Source organism: Ammospiza caudacuta, chromosome 16, assembly GCF_027887145.1.
Source record: "Ammospiza caudacuta isolate bAmmCau1 chromosome 16, bAmmCau1.pri, whole genome shotgun sequence".
Taxonomy (NCBI): domain Eukaryota; kingdom Metazoa; phylum Chordata; class Aves; order Passeriformes; family Passerellidae; genus Ammospiza; species Ammospiza caudacuta.
Genome location: NC_080608.1, coordinates 11,956,488 through 11,970,719, shown reverse-complemented (window position 1 = coordinate 11,970,719; position 14,232 = coordinate 11,956,488). Strand labels below are relative to the sequence as shown.

The 14,232-nt window shown below is 59.6% G+C and overlaps 2 protein-coding genes across 3 annotated transcripts in view; both read left to right on the top strand.

Annotated features, from left to right (window-relative positions):
• Positions 1-1,484: 1,484 nt before the first annotated feature.
• Positions 1,485-7,164, top strand: LOC131564871 (zinc-binding protein A33-like). The gene is made up of 7 exons (XM_058815483.1): positions 1,485-1,529; positions 2,015-2,289; positions 2,912-3,007; positions 4,616-4,849; positions 5,226-5,245; positions 5,955-6,070; positions 6,167-7,164. The coding sequence occupies exons 2-7, from the start codon at positions 2,017-2,019 to the stop codon at positions 6,709-6,711; spliced, it is 1,284 nt and encodes a 427-aa protein (XP_058671466.1). The 5' UTR covers positions 1,485-1,529; positions 2,015-2,016; the 3' UTR covers positions 6,712-7,164.
• A 4,780-nt stretch (positions 7,165-11,944) lies between these two features.
• Positions 11,945-14,232, top strand: part of FLT4 (fms related receptor tyrosine kinase 4) — a 57,088-nt gene continuing 54,800 nt past the window's right edge. For both annotated transcript variants that reach the window (XM_058815210.1, XM_058815209.1), the window contains exon 1: positions 11,945-12,012. In XM_058815210.1, coding sequence (XP_058671193.1) covers positions 11,955-12,012 — 58 coding nt within the window. In that variant the 5' untranslated portion in view covers positions 11,945-11,954. The remainder of the gene's footprint in view (positions 12,013-14,232) is intronic.

The window sequence follows — 14,232 nt, the reverse complement described above, 5'->3', positions numbered from 1 at the left end:
GAGCAGGTTCAGCCTGCTGGAAATAATCCCTGCCCAATGTGTTCTTGTCCCCCTGTGAGCAGGGGAGACTGAGCATCCCTGTCCCAGAGCCACCATGGGTACTGGAGCAGGAGAGGGCAGCCAACACCCACCTTGCTCAGAGAGCAGTCCTGAGCCCCCACAATAACTGTGTGGAGCTGCCAGCCCATTTGGCCATGGCCTGGCCCTGTTGGTGTCCATGGATGTCACTTGTTTGGCCACCCAGAGGCCGCGGGGTGAACCTCACTTGCCCATGGCCAACATCCCCCAGGACTGATTGCTCCTCATGCACGCAGTGCTGGTCCAAGCCCAAAGATCAGCACAGGCCTGTGGCTGAGCGTGTGAGCCCAAGGGGCTGCTGGGGACACGGCAGAGGCCTTGTCCCCATTGCCTGCAGGCAGAGCTGCTGTGGCCACATGCCAGTGACCAAGCACGCACAGTGTGAGAGAAAGCCTGGGAAAATCCCTCAGACAAGCAAATGAAGATGGGCAGAAACACTTTCTGCACTAATTGAACTGCTGTAACAAGCAAATAGAGCACCAGGAGAGGAGGGCAGTAGCTGGACAGTGCCTGGCACATTGCCCATTTGGGGGCATGCTCCGGTTCTAATGGTCGTGAGGAAGGAGACAGATGGTCCGTGCAGCTCTTGTGAGTCCCTGTGTCCCCTCTCCTCTCAGTTTTATTTGTTTTTACTTCCAGTATTGAAAGTTCTTGTGATTTTTCACATGTCCACCAGCATCTGCCACTTCCCACATCACAGGGCCAGCATCAGGTGACCACACAGGGATGAAAACCCTTCTTTCATTCTTTATTTTGCTACCAAGCCTGCAGCCCTCGTGATTTCCGAGCATTGACCAGAGCTGTGTTCTGAAGACACCGTGAGCAGGGGAGAGGGAGGGAGGCTTTGGCTGGAGCTCATTTCTGCTCTCTTTACTGAATGCAGCGGTGGGGCGGGAGCTGTGCAGCGCAGGGCGGTGCAGAGCAGCGTAAGGCCAGTGCAGGGGAGGTGCAGGGCCAGTAAAGGGGCAGTACAGGGGCAGCGAAGGGACAGTGCAGGGACAGTCCGGTCCGATCCGGTTCGGTCCAGTCTGGTCCGATCCAGTCCAGTCCGGTCCGATCCAGTCCAGTCCAGTCCAGTCCAGTCCAGTCCAGTCCAGTCCAGTCCAGTCCAATCCAGTCCAGTCCAGTCCAGTCCACTCCGGTCCAGCCCAGTCCGGTCCGCTCCGGCGCTCTCCGGCCTCGCACGCGCCTTCCCGCGGCCGGCGCGTGAAGCCTCCAAAGCTGGCCCGGGGCGCTCTCGCACGTGACCGCGTCACAGGCCGAGACCCTGCCCCGCCCCCTCGGCGGAAGCCTGCCCAATGAGCTGGCGGGTGCGCGGCGTGTCCGCACTGTGATTGGTCAGGACGGGCGTCAGTCCGCGGGAGGGGCGTGGCGTGGCGGAGGACCCGAGTTCGGGGGGCCGGAGGTGGAAGAGCGACGGGGGTGGACTGGACAGAGCTGGACTGGACTAGGTTAGACGGGACCGAACTAAGCTAAACTAAGCTAAACTAAGCCAAGCCGTTTCAGCACGGTGGGGGTCCTGGGGCGGCGGGCGGCCGGGGCTGCGCTCAGGGGAGCGGGCGGTGCGCGCCGTGGGGCTGGAGCCGGCGGGGACCCGCACGCGGCAGTGGCGGTGCCGCACCCGGAGCCCCTCGAGGTGCGGGTGGGTGCAGGCAGCCCTCGGGCCCGGTGGGGACACAAGGCTGGGCCCTGTCAGACTCACTAAGCAGTGTTGGTGAAGTGACGGAAAATTGAAAGTTGTTACTCCAAAGGGAGTGACCTTCGGCCGGGGCTGCTCTGTAACTCGGGGCTTTCCAGCCCTGCACACACCCGCTGTACAGGCCCTGTCTGGTAACCAAGGTCTGGTAACCAAGCCCTGTCCCAGGGCGGCGGAGCTTCGGTCTCCAGAGGGCTGGGGATCTGTGAGGGAGCTCAGGGTGGGACCGTGTGGCCGCAGGCATGGCCGGCAGCAGCCAGGAGCGCAGCCTGCGGGAGGAGCTGACCTGTGCCATCTGCTGCGAGCTGTTCAGCGAGCCCGTCATGCTGGACTGCATGCACCACTACTGCCGGGGCTGCATCGTGCGCTACTGGGACAGCTGCGCCCGCGGCCCCTCGTGCCCGCAGTGCCGCCGCAGCTGCCCCGGCCGCGCCTTCCGCACGCACTACCTGCTGGCCGGCCTGGTGGACAAGGTGCGGCGCTGCGGCTCCCGGGAGCACCGGCACAGGATGCAGGTGAGTGCCTCCTGCCAGGAGGTGCAGGTGAGTGCCTCCTGCCAGGCTGAGAACAAGGGGACAGGTGCCACATGAGCCCTGTGCAGCCACCACCCCTCCTCTCACAGGCAGTTCCCCCAGTGTGAAGCCTCATCTGACCCTAGTGCGCTGACGTTTGTGTCTCTTTCTTCTCCCTGTTTCCTTACAGCTGTCTGTTATATTTTTCTTTATTTTTCTTTCTTTCTTTTCTTTTGCATTTGTTTCCCTCACTGCTGTGTCTGATTCCAACCACAGCTTTGTGATTTCTCATTTAAGGATGTGTTCCCTAAGTGAGAGGGGGCTGAGGGCTGCTTGGGCCAGGTGCTCTGCTTGAGGGGATAGTCCCTTCACAGCATGCAGCATTTAAAGCTTGTGCAAACAGATATCCCAGGCTGGAGCTCCCAGTCTTAAAAAAAAATTGCATTCCTCACATGCACCGATGCTTAATTCTCAAGGCTGTGCATCAGGTGCTTGCTTCTCCTTACAGCCCTTATATGAGATCCTGTTGTATTCTCCTTCTGATGCTGACCGTAGGAATTGGGGCTGTTCCTGAATCAGAGCACAGTGCTGAAATGGCCTCCTTACCTTTTTCTTGTTCCTGCAGAAGCACCTGGAAGATGCTTTGCAGGCCCGTCAGAAGGAGCTGGAGAAGTTGCTGCAGAGGAAGCATGTGGTGCAGGAGGACATCTGCAGCCTGACGGTAACACCCTGTGGGAGCTGCTCCTCAGGCAGCTTCTGGGCAGTGTTCACAGAGGATGTGTGTATCTTCAGCTGAGGTCTAGCTCAGCTTCCTGTAAGAATCTAGATGAATAACAGTGGGGATCTACACAAGCTCTCTTGCATGAAGGCCCAAGCTCATCACTGCTGGATATCCAGCAGAGGTTTTGGGAGGAGCATTAGCACTCATTAAATGCAATGTTTGCAAAGTGCATTGGTGCAGCAGAGCTGAGACATGGTGAGTGGTGAGAGCTGTGGGCAGCCTGCTCTGGCCCTGCTGTGCTGCCTCTTTGGGACAGCATTAACTCCTGGCAGATCTAAAATCCTCTCATGTCAGAAGGGATGGCAGCAAAGCTGAAGGAACTGGGTCACTGGCAAGGTTGGCACTGCAAGAGTGGTGGCCTTGCCACAAGGACAGTGTTGGGATTCGCTGCAAAGCTCTGAGGTGAATGAGGAGCCTGAGTGCTCTCCATGGGCACTTTGAGAGGGACCAGGCTCCCTGTTGGTACAGATCCATGAAGTGAGAGCAGCCACAGGCTGACTGTGCTGCTTTCTTAGGTGGCATAATAGTGTTAAAACCAAGGAAGGGGAGTTAAAGGAAAATGGAAGTAGTTCAAAGATGAGTTAAAACTGACAGGGGAAAAAACCCCTGTCTTCTGACTGGAGCCTCTGGTCCCCCAGCCTGCTCCATTTCAAACCTCTGTCTTCTTGCCAGATGTGGAATAGACCTTTGAGATTAATGAAGAAGTATTAGCACATAAGCATGTGTTTTCCTGTTGCTGTGCAAGAGCCAAGAGGTGTCTCAAGAGTAAAGGAGCAAATCACTGATGTGAACAGGGAGGCCCTGCACCTCCTCTGTGGTTCTGGTGTGTCAGCACAAACACCTGCTAGAGCAAGAGGAGGCTGGTGAAGCTTCAGATCCCTTAGGGAGATGGGTTTCCTGTGAGGAGAAAGGGATGTGCACTTCAGGAAGCACTCCTCGAGAAAGTAATGAGGGCTAAGGTTGCACTTGGAGATTAAAAGCTTAAAGATTTAAGGAAAACAAAAAGTCATTGGCTGTCTCTTGTAAACAGGCAGAAAGGCAGTGAGAACACAACAAGGTTGGCTGGTGAGTAAACAACTGGAAAAAAGTGACCTCTGGATAGAGCTGAATGGGATTTTATCAGCCTTAATGACAGAGATTAGGTTGTGCAGCTTGCCCATCAGGCAGCTCTGCTCAGGGCCTGGAATGATGTGAAATAAACGCAAACTGACCTGAACAGCCGAGTCTGCAGCTCCACAAAATTTAAAGAGCACCAGTCTTGCCCACAGGCAAATTCCTGGTGGTGTGGGAGAAGGCTGTGGCTACATGTAGTTACAGTGACCACACCTTTGGTGGAGCTGGTTTTTTGTGTTCGTTGTTGTATTTTCCCTTGGCTCTGCAGCCTTGCAGGTTGTCCATGTGTCCTGTTCTCCATCCAAAAACTCATTGCTATGTCTAAACCTCAAATTTCCAGGGCTCTGTAAGCAGAGGAACAGGCACAGCCATCCTGTGCCCCTCCTTGTGTGTTCTATCTGTTGGCCTCACCTTCTGCCTCTTCCCTCTGCTCAGAAAGTGTCTGGGGAGCTGAACTTCAAGATTCGGGCTGAGTTTGCTCGCCTTCATCAAATCCTGGAGGAAGAGGAGAGAGCTGTGCTGGCAGGGCTGGGTGAGCAGGAGGAGCAGTCCCTGGCCCAGCTGCACAGGCAGGTTGGCCAGCTGGAGGAGGGGATGGCAGTGCTGCAGAGGGACATTGAGCACGTCAGGCAGACCCTGAGCAAGATGGAAGATGTGTCACTGCTGGAGGTGAGGTGCTTTGCTGACTCTGGCAGGAGGCTGAGAGATATTTCAAGAGCTCAAATTGGGATGGGGGTGTCTTAAATGACAGCACTAGGCTGTACCCCACAGTTATTCTCGCTGCCATCCCTCTGGATTATCTACCCCATCCCCTGGATACTGGAGATTTTAGCCACAAGGGATACAGTGGTATCAGATGTGGTGGCTCTTGGGAGCCTTCCTCATTCTCCATCCAAGTGCCCAAACAGTTTTCTCCAGGCTGCAGTTTCTGGTAGCTTGGTTTCCTCTCTCTGTGCTGTGTGGCAGCAGGAGGGAGGACAAGGAACTTATTTGTGCAGCTGCATGAATTAGAGTTGCTGCTAATTCTCTCTGCTTCTCCCTGCAGGTGGAGAGCCTGGATATCAGGTACGTGTGTGGCATGAAAGAAGCTGATTCCCTTTTCAGGAGCTTATCTTAGTCCCTGGCTGGGACCACATGGGAGAGGCACTTTATCTCAAGTTTTAAAAGCACCACAAAGTGTTCAGGAAGTTGCTGGTGCTGTACAAGGTGGAGGTTGGTCCCCAGCATACACTGGATGCTCTTCCTGGGGAGCCTCCTGTGTGTTGACATGGCTGGAAGTGTGGGTAGAGGAGAGAGTGGAATGGGTGCAAGAGCCATGTGTGCTGCAAGAGGGAACAGACTTTGGGTGCCTCATCTTCCCCCTGCCCTTCCTTACTACTCATGAGGCTGCCAGAGTGACACGGAGGTGCAGATTTGTCTGAAGTGGGAGTAGTTGAGGGCCAGAATTGCCATAGGGGAGTGTGTCCCTGTCCCCTCCCTCCCTGGGATGCAGCCTGACTCCACAGGCCTGCCCAGGAGTTCTGTTGGGTGTGCTGGGTGTGGGTTTGCCAGGAGTCACTGCTCCATGGACAGTGCTGCTGGCTCTGTCTTGGACACCTCTGCCCTGAGCCACTCACTGCACTGGGGCCAGAGCAAGCAGAGACATTTGTGTCCTGTCTTTACCGAATCTGTCACCTGCAGCACTGGCCTGCAGCCCTGCCCGTGCTTTCCCTGCCTGCACTGGCAGTGCCTCAGCAGACGGATGACCCTGCCTGCCTGCCTCTCTCTGCCCCAGGCCCTCGGTGAGCGTTGAGACCCAGCCTGCCCTGGACCTGCAGCACTACAGGGACAGCCACAGTGGGCCCTTGCAGTACTTCTTCTGGAGGCAGATGCTGCGCTCCATCTGCCCTGGTGAGCACGTCCTGGCAGGGATGGCTGTGGTGGGACAGGGATGCTCTGCACAGGGAGTGTACAGCCAGTAACATGTCACACTTGATGTCTCTGCAGCTCCTGCCCCGCTCACCTTTGACCCTGAGTCAGCCCACCCCAACCTGGTCCTGTCCAGGGATCTGACAGCAGTGACAGAGAGGGACCGAGCCCAGCCTGTCCCCGCCAGCCCTCGGCGCTTCCGCCAGTGCGTCAACGTGCTGGGCTCGCAGGCCTTCGACCACGGCCAGCACTACTGGGAGGTCTGGGTGGGCAGCAAAACCAAGTGGGACCTGGGGGTGGCTGCTGAGGCCGTGGACAGGGCAGCCAAGGTCAGGCTGTGCCCAGAGAACGGCTACTGGACGCTGCGCCTGCGGAACAGGACTGAGTACTGGGCCAGCGCCAGCCCCTGGGTGCGCCTGGCTCCCCGCCGGCCCCCGCGCAAAGTGGGCGTCTTCCTGGACTGCCAGGAGGGCACCGTGGCCTTCTTTGATGCTGGGGACATGTCCCACCTCTTCACCTTCCGCCAGGTCTCTGCAGAGAGATACTGCCCCTTCTTCAGCACCTGCTTCAGTGACGGGAGGGACAACGGGGAGCCCATGCGCCTCTGTCACCTGGCGCTGTGAGGGACGAGGGTGGGCTGGGGACACCAGCCTGGCTCCTGCCCGGGGCTGTGCTGGGGGCCAGCTCTGCACACACAAGCCTGAGGGTGTTGGAGGAGCTGGTTTGTTTTGTTTTGGGAGGAAGGAGGGTATGAGTCTTTTCCCAAGTCCTGTCTAACCTCCCTTCCCTGTGCCGTGGCTGTGGTTGCCACAAGGCATTCACAGGGGTTGCTGGCACCCCTAGCAGAGCAACCTCCCGTTCCTGAGCCCAGCAGAGTTCAGTAACAGCAGCCACGGGGCTGCAGGGCAGGGGGCTGTGAGTTGCTGGCACCTCCTGTCTCTCTGTGCTCCCACCCATCAGCCCCGTGGAGGAGGGCAGCGGTCCCGGGCACCATCGGGTGCCTCTCAACCCCACATCCCGACCATCCATCCATGCTCTGCTGGAAGGGCTTCCCGGGGCAGGGCTGCGGGCCGGCAGCAGAGGGAGCTCGGTGCCCAGCTCAGGGACTGCAGCGCGGCTCCTTCACCTCGGTTGCTATTAAAGCTCATTAGAAAGCCTCTGGTGCCTGCTGGGGCTGCTCGGGGCTTGTCTGCTGGGGGGTTCTGCTGCTCTGGGGGGTGGCACAGCCTGGGGCACCCAGAGCCCTGCTCCAGCCCTGGCTCTCCTGTGCCTGCAGCACAGGAGGCTCAAGCAGCCACTGCTCCCATGCATCTCCTTGGAGTGCTCCCTGCACATCTCACAGTGGCTTTTCACCATCTGCTGTTCGAGAACAGGGTAGAGATGCTCTGAGCCTAGCCCGGATCTTGGGCTACAGCGTTTTAAGATTTGGCCATTTCTGGCCTGGCTGGGTCTTAAGGATTTTTACATGTGGAAAATGCCAAGTCCCAATTCTTCCCAAATTCAGCAGGAACGTGGCTCTTTTTTCCTGTCAGCCCCCTGTGGCCCTGCTGGCAGTGCTGCTCCTGCAGGAGGGAGGGCAGCGTCCCTGTGGGGGCAGGTCCAGGGGTTTGGCTGCTGTGGTTGTGACCAGGAGGTGCTGGCAGTGTCTCTGCCTCACAAGTCAGCAGAGGTGCTGGGATGGGTCCAAGCCTGGCTGATGGAATGATGGGTGGGAGGGAGGATGGCAGTGCCTGGAGTGGGTGGACATGTCATGCTTTTCTCACCCAAATCCATTCCAGGCTCTAAGCAGAGGCCAGAGCTCCCCAATACTGTGTAGTCCCAGTGCTGGCTGGAGCCAGATACCTCTGGCAGAGGCTCAGCTTTCTGTGGCATGGGAAGGGCCAGGTGTGAGGCTTTCCAGCTCCCACAGCTGGGCACAGGCACGCTCCCTTCACTGCCCATCTGCCTGCCCAGCAGGGATGGCACAGGGGCCCTGTGGTGTCACAAGGGCTGTTTCCTCTCCTGCACAGCCCTGCTGCAGTGTGCCAGGGCTGGGGGTGCCTGAGGGCAGGAGAGGAAGGCAGAGGTGAGGATGTCCTGTGCAGGGCTCAGGCAGATGTGTCCTGTGCAGGAGGGCTGAGCACAGCCCAGGGCTGCTCCCAGTGCCTGGGAAACCTCTGCTCTGTGCAGCCTTGCTCAGGGGCTGGGTGTGGAGGGGATGCTGGTGTTTGTGCTCCCTCCTGGCCCCTGGTTGGCCTTTAGCCAGTGAGTGCTGAGCCCATAGGCTGGACTCAGCCTCCTCCCAGCTCTCATCTCCTCTCACTGCCCCACAGCCTCAGCTGCAATGAGAGTGGAGAAGAAAGGGCTGTTGGCTTGGAAATGCAGGGCTGTGTTACCCCCTGCAAGGGAGCCTCTGGAAAGGTGAGGCTGGTCTGATCACAGCAGAGAAAGCTGAAACCCATCAGCTCCCCAGCCTGCCCCAAGCTGCAGCCAGCTCTGGCTGGGCAGCAGCAGGCAGTGTCCCTGAGGTGTGACAGGTACTGGCAGGGTGAGCACAGCCAGGCTTTGCTGTGTGCCAGCTCCCACTGCCCAGTGCTGCTGTGTGCCCTGTGCCGCATGGGCCAGCGTGATGGCACTGCCAGTGTGTGCCACTGCCCTGTGCTGCATGGGCCAGCGTGATGGCACTGCCAGTGTGTGCCACTGCCCTGTGCCACATGGGCCAGCGTGATGGCACTGCCAGTGTGTGCCACTGCCCTGTGCTGCTGTGTGCCCTGTGCTGCGTGGGCCAGCGTGTGCCACTGCTGCCACCTCCCACACCCCGTGCCCAAGGCCGAGCTGGAGAGCAGCCAAACCCACTTGTCCCAAATGCTCCTGAGGGAGCACATCCCTTTCTCTCCTGCTGGGCTGTGTGTGGTGGCCATGGTGTGGCTGCTCCCAGGCAGAGCCACATTTGGGGTATAATGTCCTTGCCTGGCCCTGCTGGTGGGGCAGGGCTGGGGAGGCAGAGCAGCTCCTACATGCAGGGAAAATGCTGCTCTGGGCTGCCAGTGTTAGCCCAGTGAGGAAATGCAGTCTAGATGCTGCCTGAAAAACACATTTCTCTGAGAAACCAGAGCACTGTGGAGTAGGAACCATAGGCATGAATGCAGTGACTACCTGAGCTTGGCCTGGGTTCAGGCAGGAGGGGATAGGGATGGGAGAGTGGTCATGATGGGGTTAAAGCACCTCTCACCCCAGCATCCAGACTCTGCACCTGCCAGGACTGGCTCACACCCATCTTCTCCCAGGTCCAGGCTGTGTTTTTCTCGTGGGTTACCTCATTGCTTTGTCCCTGGGTGTTCCCAGAGCCACCCCATTGTCCCTTTCCCATAGTTATGCTAGGGCTGGGCAGTGTCCAGCAGCTCCTGCCTTGGCAGCCTTCTGTCATCTGTGTATGTCTTTATCCAGTGCTTTGGGGAAGCCTTTGCTTCCTCGGGTCCCCCCACGTGCTGGAATGGGGACAAGATTTTAAATTAAGATCCTTTTGTTTCCCAGGGCCACAACAATGGAAAGGTCCCATCGGTCCCACAGTCGCCCTGCGTTTGTGATGGAAAATTCCCCGCCGTGGCGGGGCTCGCCCTGCCCGCTGTCCTCCTGCCTTCACTGCCGTTAGATGGCAGCATGGACGGGCTGGCCCGCACCGTGCCACCTTCGGGCTGCGGAGGATGCAGGGTGCCAAAATCCCTTGATTTTGGGGTGCTAGAAGATGCCTCTCCCCTCAACCACGGGTCAGACCCTCTGCTCCTCTCGCACTCAGCGTCTCCAGGCACACTGTGGCTGTGCACTTCGGCAGCAGCTCAGTGGTGCCATGTGATTCATTCACTGTCCATCTCCAGCTCCTCACCGCTCCCCTCTCAGGGGCACTGACCCCGGTGCTGTCCCCAGCGTGGGGCACTGCGTGGCTGCACCGTCTCTGATCACAGCCCCTGACACTGGGGAGGGGTCTGATCACACAACTTCAGCTCTTCACTCCTTAGTGCTGGGCAGTGACACCCTTCTGTGACATTCCAGCTCTCCCTTGTCATGGCAAATTTTGGAAGTCTCTCTTCAAACTTGTAGGGCTTGTACACCCACCTGGGATGAAGGGACATGGCCACTTGCGGCTCTGCTGAGATTCAGGAGAGAGGTGATCCAAGATGAGTGTGCTGAAGAGTGATGGAGTTGGCTCTCTGGGTTAAAATTCACTAATCAGGAAGGGGAGAGTCGGGTAAAATAAATTCTGTGACTTAGAGTCCCTCTGAGGGTTCCAGTAGAGGAACAGGGTGATTTCTTCTGCGGATTTGGCAACGTGAGCAGTTGAGTGCACCAGAACTTTTCCTGCCTTTTTGAAGCCATGAGCACATGGCTTTCATTCAGGTTCTTTCTTCACTGCCTAAAAGTGAGCCTAATGAATAATCCTCGGGGGCGCTGCGCGGGCCGCGTTAATTTATCCGTCCAGCGCTCGTTGGGTGCACGGGCAGCTGGCCAGGGCTGAGCCGGCTGTGCCCCCGCGCTCCCAGAGCTCTGCCATCGCCTCCGTCTGTGCCGCGTTCGCAGCCAGTTCGCTCCGAGCCAGCGCCGCTGTCGCTGGCGGTGGCAGCGCTGTGGGGGCAGCGCCGCTGGCACCGCTGGGGCGGCACCGCTCGTCTGCCGGCGCCACGGGCTGGGTTCGGTGGGTACCCCAGAGAACCGTGCGGGGTTCGGTGTGTACCCCCAGAGAACCGTGCGGGGTTCGGTGTGTACCCCCAGAGAACCGTGCGAGGTTTGATGTGTACTTCCAGAACACCGTGCGAGTGCGGTTCGGTGTGTACCCCCAAAGAACCGTGCGGGTTCGGTGTGTACCCACCAAGCACCGTGCGGGGTTCGGTGTGTACCCCTAGAGAACCGTGCGGGAGTGGGTTTGGTGTGTGTCCCCAGAGCACCGTGCGGGGTTCGCTGTGTACCCCCAGAGCACTGAGCGGCTGCAGCACCGAGCGGTGCCGAGGGACAGCGTGGCTGTTCGATGCTGCTGGCACCGCACACGCATGGAGGGCGTGAGTGGGGGACCCTGCTGCACCCCCGCTGAACAAGGGTGCGAGTGTGAGCACACCCAAGTCCGTGTGTGTCTCTGTGTGCCCCGGGGAGTGCGGGAGGAGGGGGTTCAAGGGGTGTGTGCGGGACTGTGTGCCGGGGTGTGTGCGTACAGGTGTGAGGTGTGGAGCTGAGAGGGTGCACAGGCATGAAGGGATGTGTGCAGGCAGGTGCGAGATGCGTTCCATCGCATGAAGTGCGTGTGTGCTGTTGTTGAGAGCGTGTTTGTGTGCATTCCCTCTGCTCCGAGAGGCCGGGATGTGCACCCAGGCACAGACAAGAAACAGGCGATGTGTGGGCATTCTCACACAAGTGCAGGGAGACACACGGAGTGCACACAGGTGTGAAAATACACACAGGTGTGGGGGTGTCTATGTGCCCATTAGTCAGGGATGATGCAGAGCCACGCACACGGGTGGGGAACACAGTTTTCCCCCTGATGCAGGGGGTGCAGACTCACACACACAAGTGGAGACACCCAGGTGCGAAGGGATGCGCGCACCCCCTCTGTTGCGGGGAGCGCGGATTGCCCGTCGGTGCCCGGAGCCGCAGGTGCGCTCCCCCCAGCCCCCTCTGCCTCCCCGCCCGCCCCTCCCCGTCCCGCCCCGCCCGCCCGGCGCCCCGAGGCTCGGCGGAGGGCGGCGGGCGGCCCGGGCGGGCGGAGGAAAAGGAAGCGGCCCCGGTGCTCCCCGCCCGCCGCCGCCGCGCGTCGCCGCAGCTGGGGCGCGGCGGGAGCAGAGCTCGGGCGCGGGGCGCTCGCACCGCTCCGCATCGCACGGACCTGCCGGCAGCCCCGGAGATGAGGAGAGTTTGCACGCTGCCCCTCTGGCTCTGGCTCGGCATTGTCTCGGAGGCAGGTGAGCTGCCGGGGCTGCGGGCTGCGCTGTCCGCTCTGATGCCCGCTCCGCACCTGCGGGCGCGCCGGGCACGGGGCTGCTCCGGCGGGACGGGACGGGACTCGGCGGCTCCGCCCGCGTGTCGCCCAGACCCCGCAGGGACCCGCTCTGCCCGCCGCGGCTTCCCTCGCCAGGACCGGGATGTGCCGTGTCCCGGCGCTGCCCGTCCCGGGCTCCCCCATCCCCGGCGGGGACCGGCGCTCCCGGTCCCGGCGACCCCAATCCCCGACGGGGAGCGGCTCAGTCCGCCCCGGGGTGCCCCGTCTCCCACCGGCTCAGTCCGCCCCATCCCCAGCAGGGACGCACCGCGGTGCCCGCCCGGGTGTCCCCGACGGCGGTGACAGCGTACCCGCAGCGACAGGACGGGACGGGACAGGGGGACCCTGCCGCGGTCCCTGGGGTGCGCGGCCGCGGGGAGCCCACGCCGTGCTCCTGCCGCGGATGTGTCCCTGCGAGCGGGGAGAAGCCCCACGGGACACTCGCGGGAGGGATGCCACTGAGCGGGGACGCGCCCGGCCGGAGGGCAGGCTGGAGGCCAGTCCCGGCTCTGTTTATTTATTGTTTCACGCACAGAGCCATTAATTTGTGTGCGCCGGGGAGGAAGGCGCGAGGAGGAGGCGGGGGTCCGTGCGAGGCTGTCCAGCCTGCCTGTCCCTGCTCTGGTCCGCCTCGGAAGTCACCGAGGCAGATCCCAGTGAAATGCTTTCCCTTCCTATTGCACTTCTATGGCAAAAGGCTGTTCGGGCAGGGAGTGCAGAACCACGGCAGAGATTGGAGCTGCAATGCCCTTCTAGCAAGCAGAGCCCGTGAGACGGGGCAGAGCTGGGTGGGCGCTTCCAGGGCAGTGGGGACAGGACACCCCACCAGATACCCCCAAAGGAGCTCTTGCTCGCACAAGTAAAGCATTTATAGCCCAGATCAGAGCAAGACTGAAAGAAAGTTAGTAATGGTGGAAGCTTGCAACGTGGGGATGAATTTTGGGAGGATAAGTAGAATACTCTGTAGCATCAGCTCAGTGACTCGCTATCACCAGTGGCATTTGCTGCTCTCGTTGAAATGAGCTCACAGGAGAGCTGCAGGTGTGGCATCACCAGCAGTGTCACTGTCAACCTGCTCTGCCCAAAACCCTGCTGATGGCTCTGGTGTCCTGGGGCCAAAGAACACAACGGGTGGCCAGAGCTCAGGGGATGCTCACAGAGGCTGGGCAGAAAGGAACCTGCTGCTGGTAGCATTGCAGCAGGAGCAACTGTTCAAAGCTCTCTTGTTAGCTTTGTAATTTGTAAAGCACAGTGTAGCTGCGCCTGGGTTCTTTCATCTCCTGGAGGTGCAGGAGCAGTGCCTGGGAGGCTCTGGCCAGCGCAGCTGTGTGGCCTCGCCGGCACAGGGCTGAGCAGAGCTTTGAAGCTCTTGGTGCTGCCTGATTAGTGCAGTGATGAAGGGCGATGCGGAGCTCAACTGGGGGATGGTACCACGGGGATTTTCTTCCCCTCCTTCCATCCTATCAGTGAGGACAATTTGTCAGCGTGTAAAGGACCCACAAATTTCTCATTAACCATAATCCCAATGGGCTGCAAATATTTGGTCCCCTTGGAAGCAGGTATGTGTGTGTGAGACTGCTCCACCTGTGAAGGATGAAATAATCATCTCAGGATCATGAAAGGTCTGCTCTGGCACCACTGTTCTGGTGCCTGTTTAAATGGGCCAGCATTAGAGACTGCTGTGTGTAAGAGCACAAAGCTCTTATACATTCCAGCTCCATGGTGCTCTCAGGATGGAGAGGAGCTGGGGAGCTGCCCTGTGCAGGCAGTGAGATGGGGGCAGAGGTTCAGCCCCAGCATTCTAGATCATCTTGGCCTCTCAGGGTAACCCTTTGTGAATGGTGAGGGACCTGTGCTCCCCGAGCCACTATCTTCTGGACACAGAGCAGTGCTGAGCCCCCCACAGCCAAACAACCCCGCTGGGGACACTTCCAAGGGTGTATGGCTGTGGTGTGAGGGAGGGGCCCGTGCTTGTGTAGGACCGGAGCCGATTGCCTTGGCCGCTGCTGCCTGCTCCCCTCCCGGGTCACACCGAGTCCCGGCCGGGGCTCGGACAGCCCCCGCTGGCCGTGCCAGCAGCAACAGTTGCCTGTGCAGCTGGGATTTGAAGCAGTTGCTTTATTGCAAGTAATAAACATGGGCC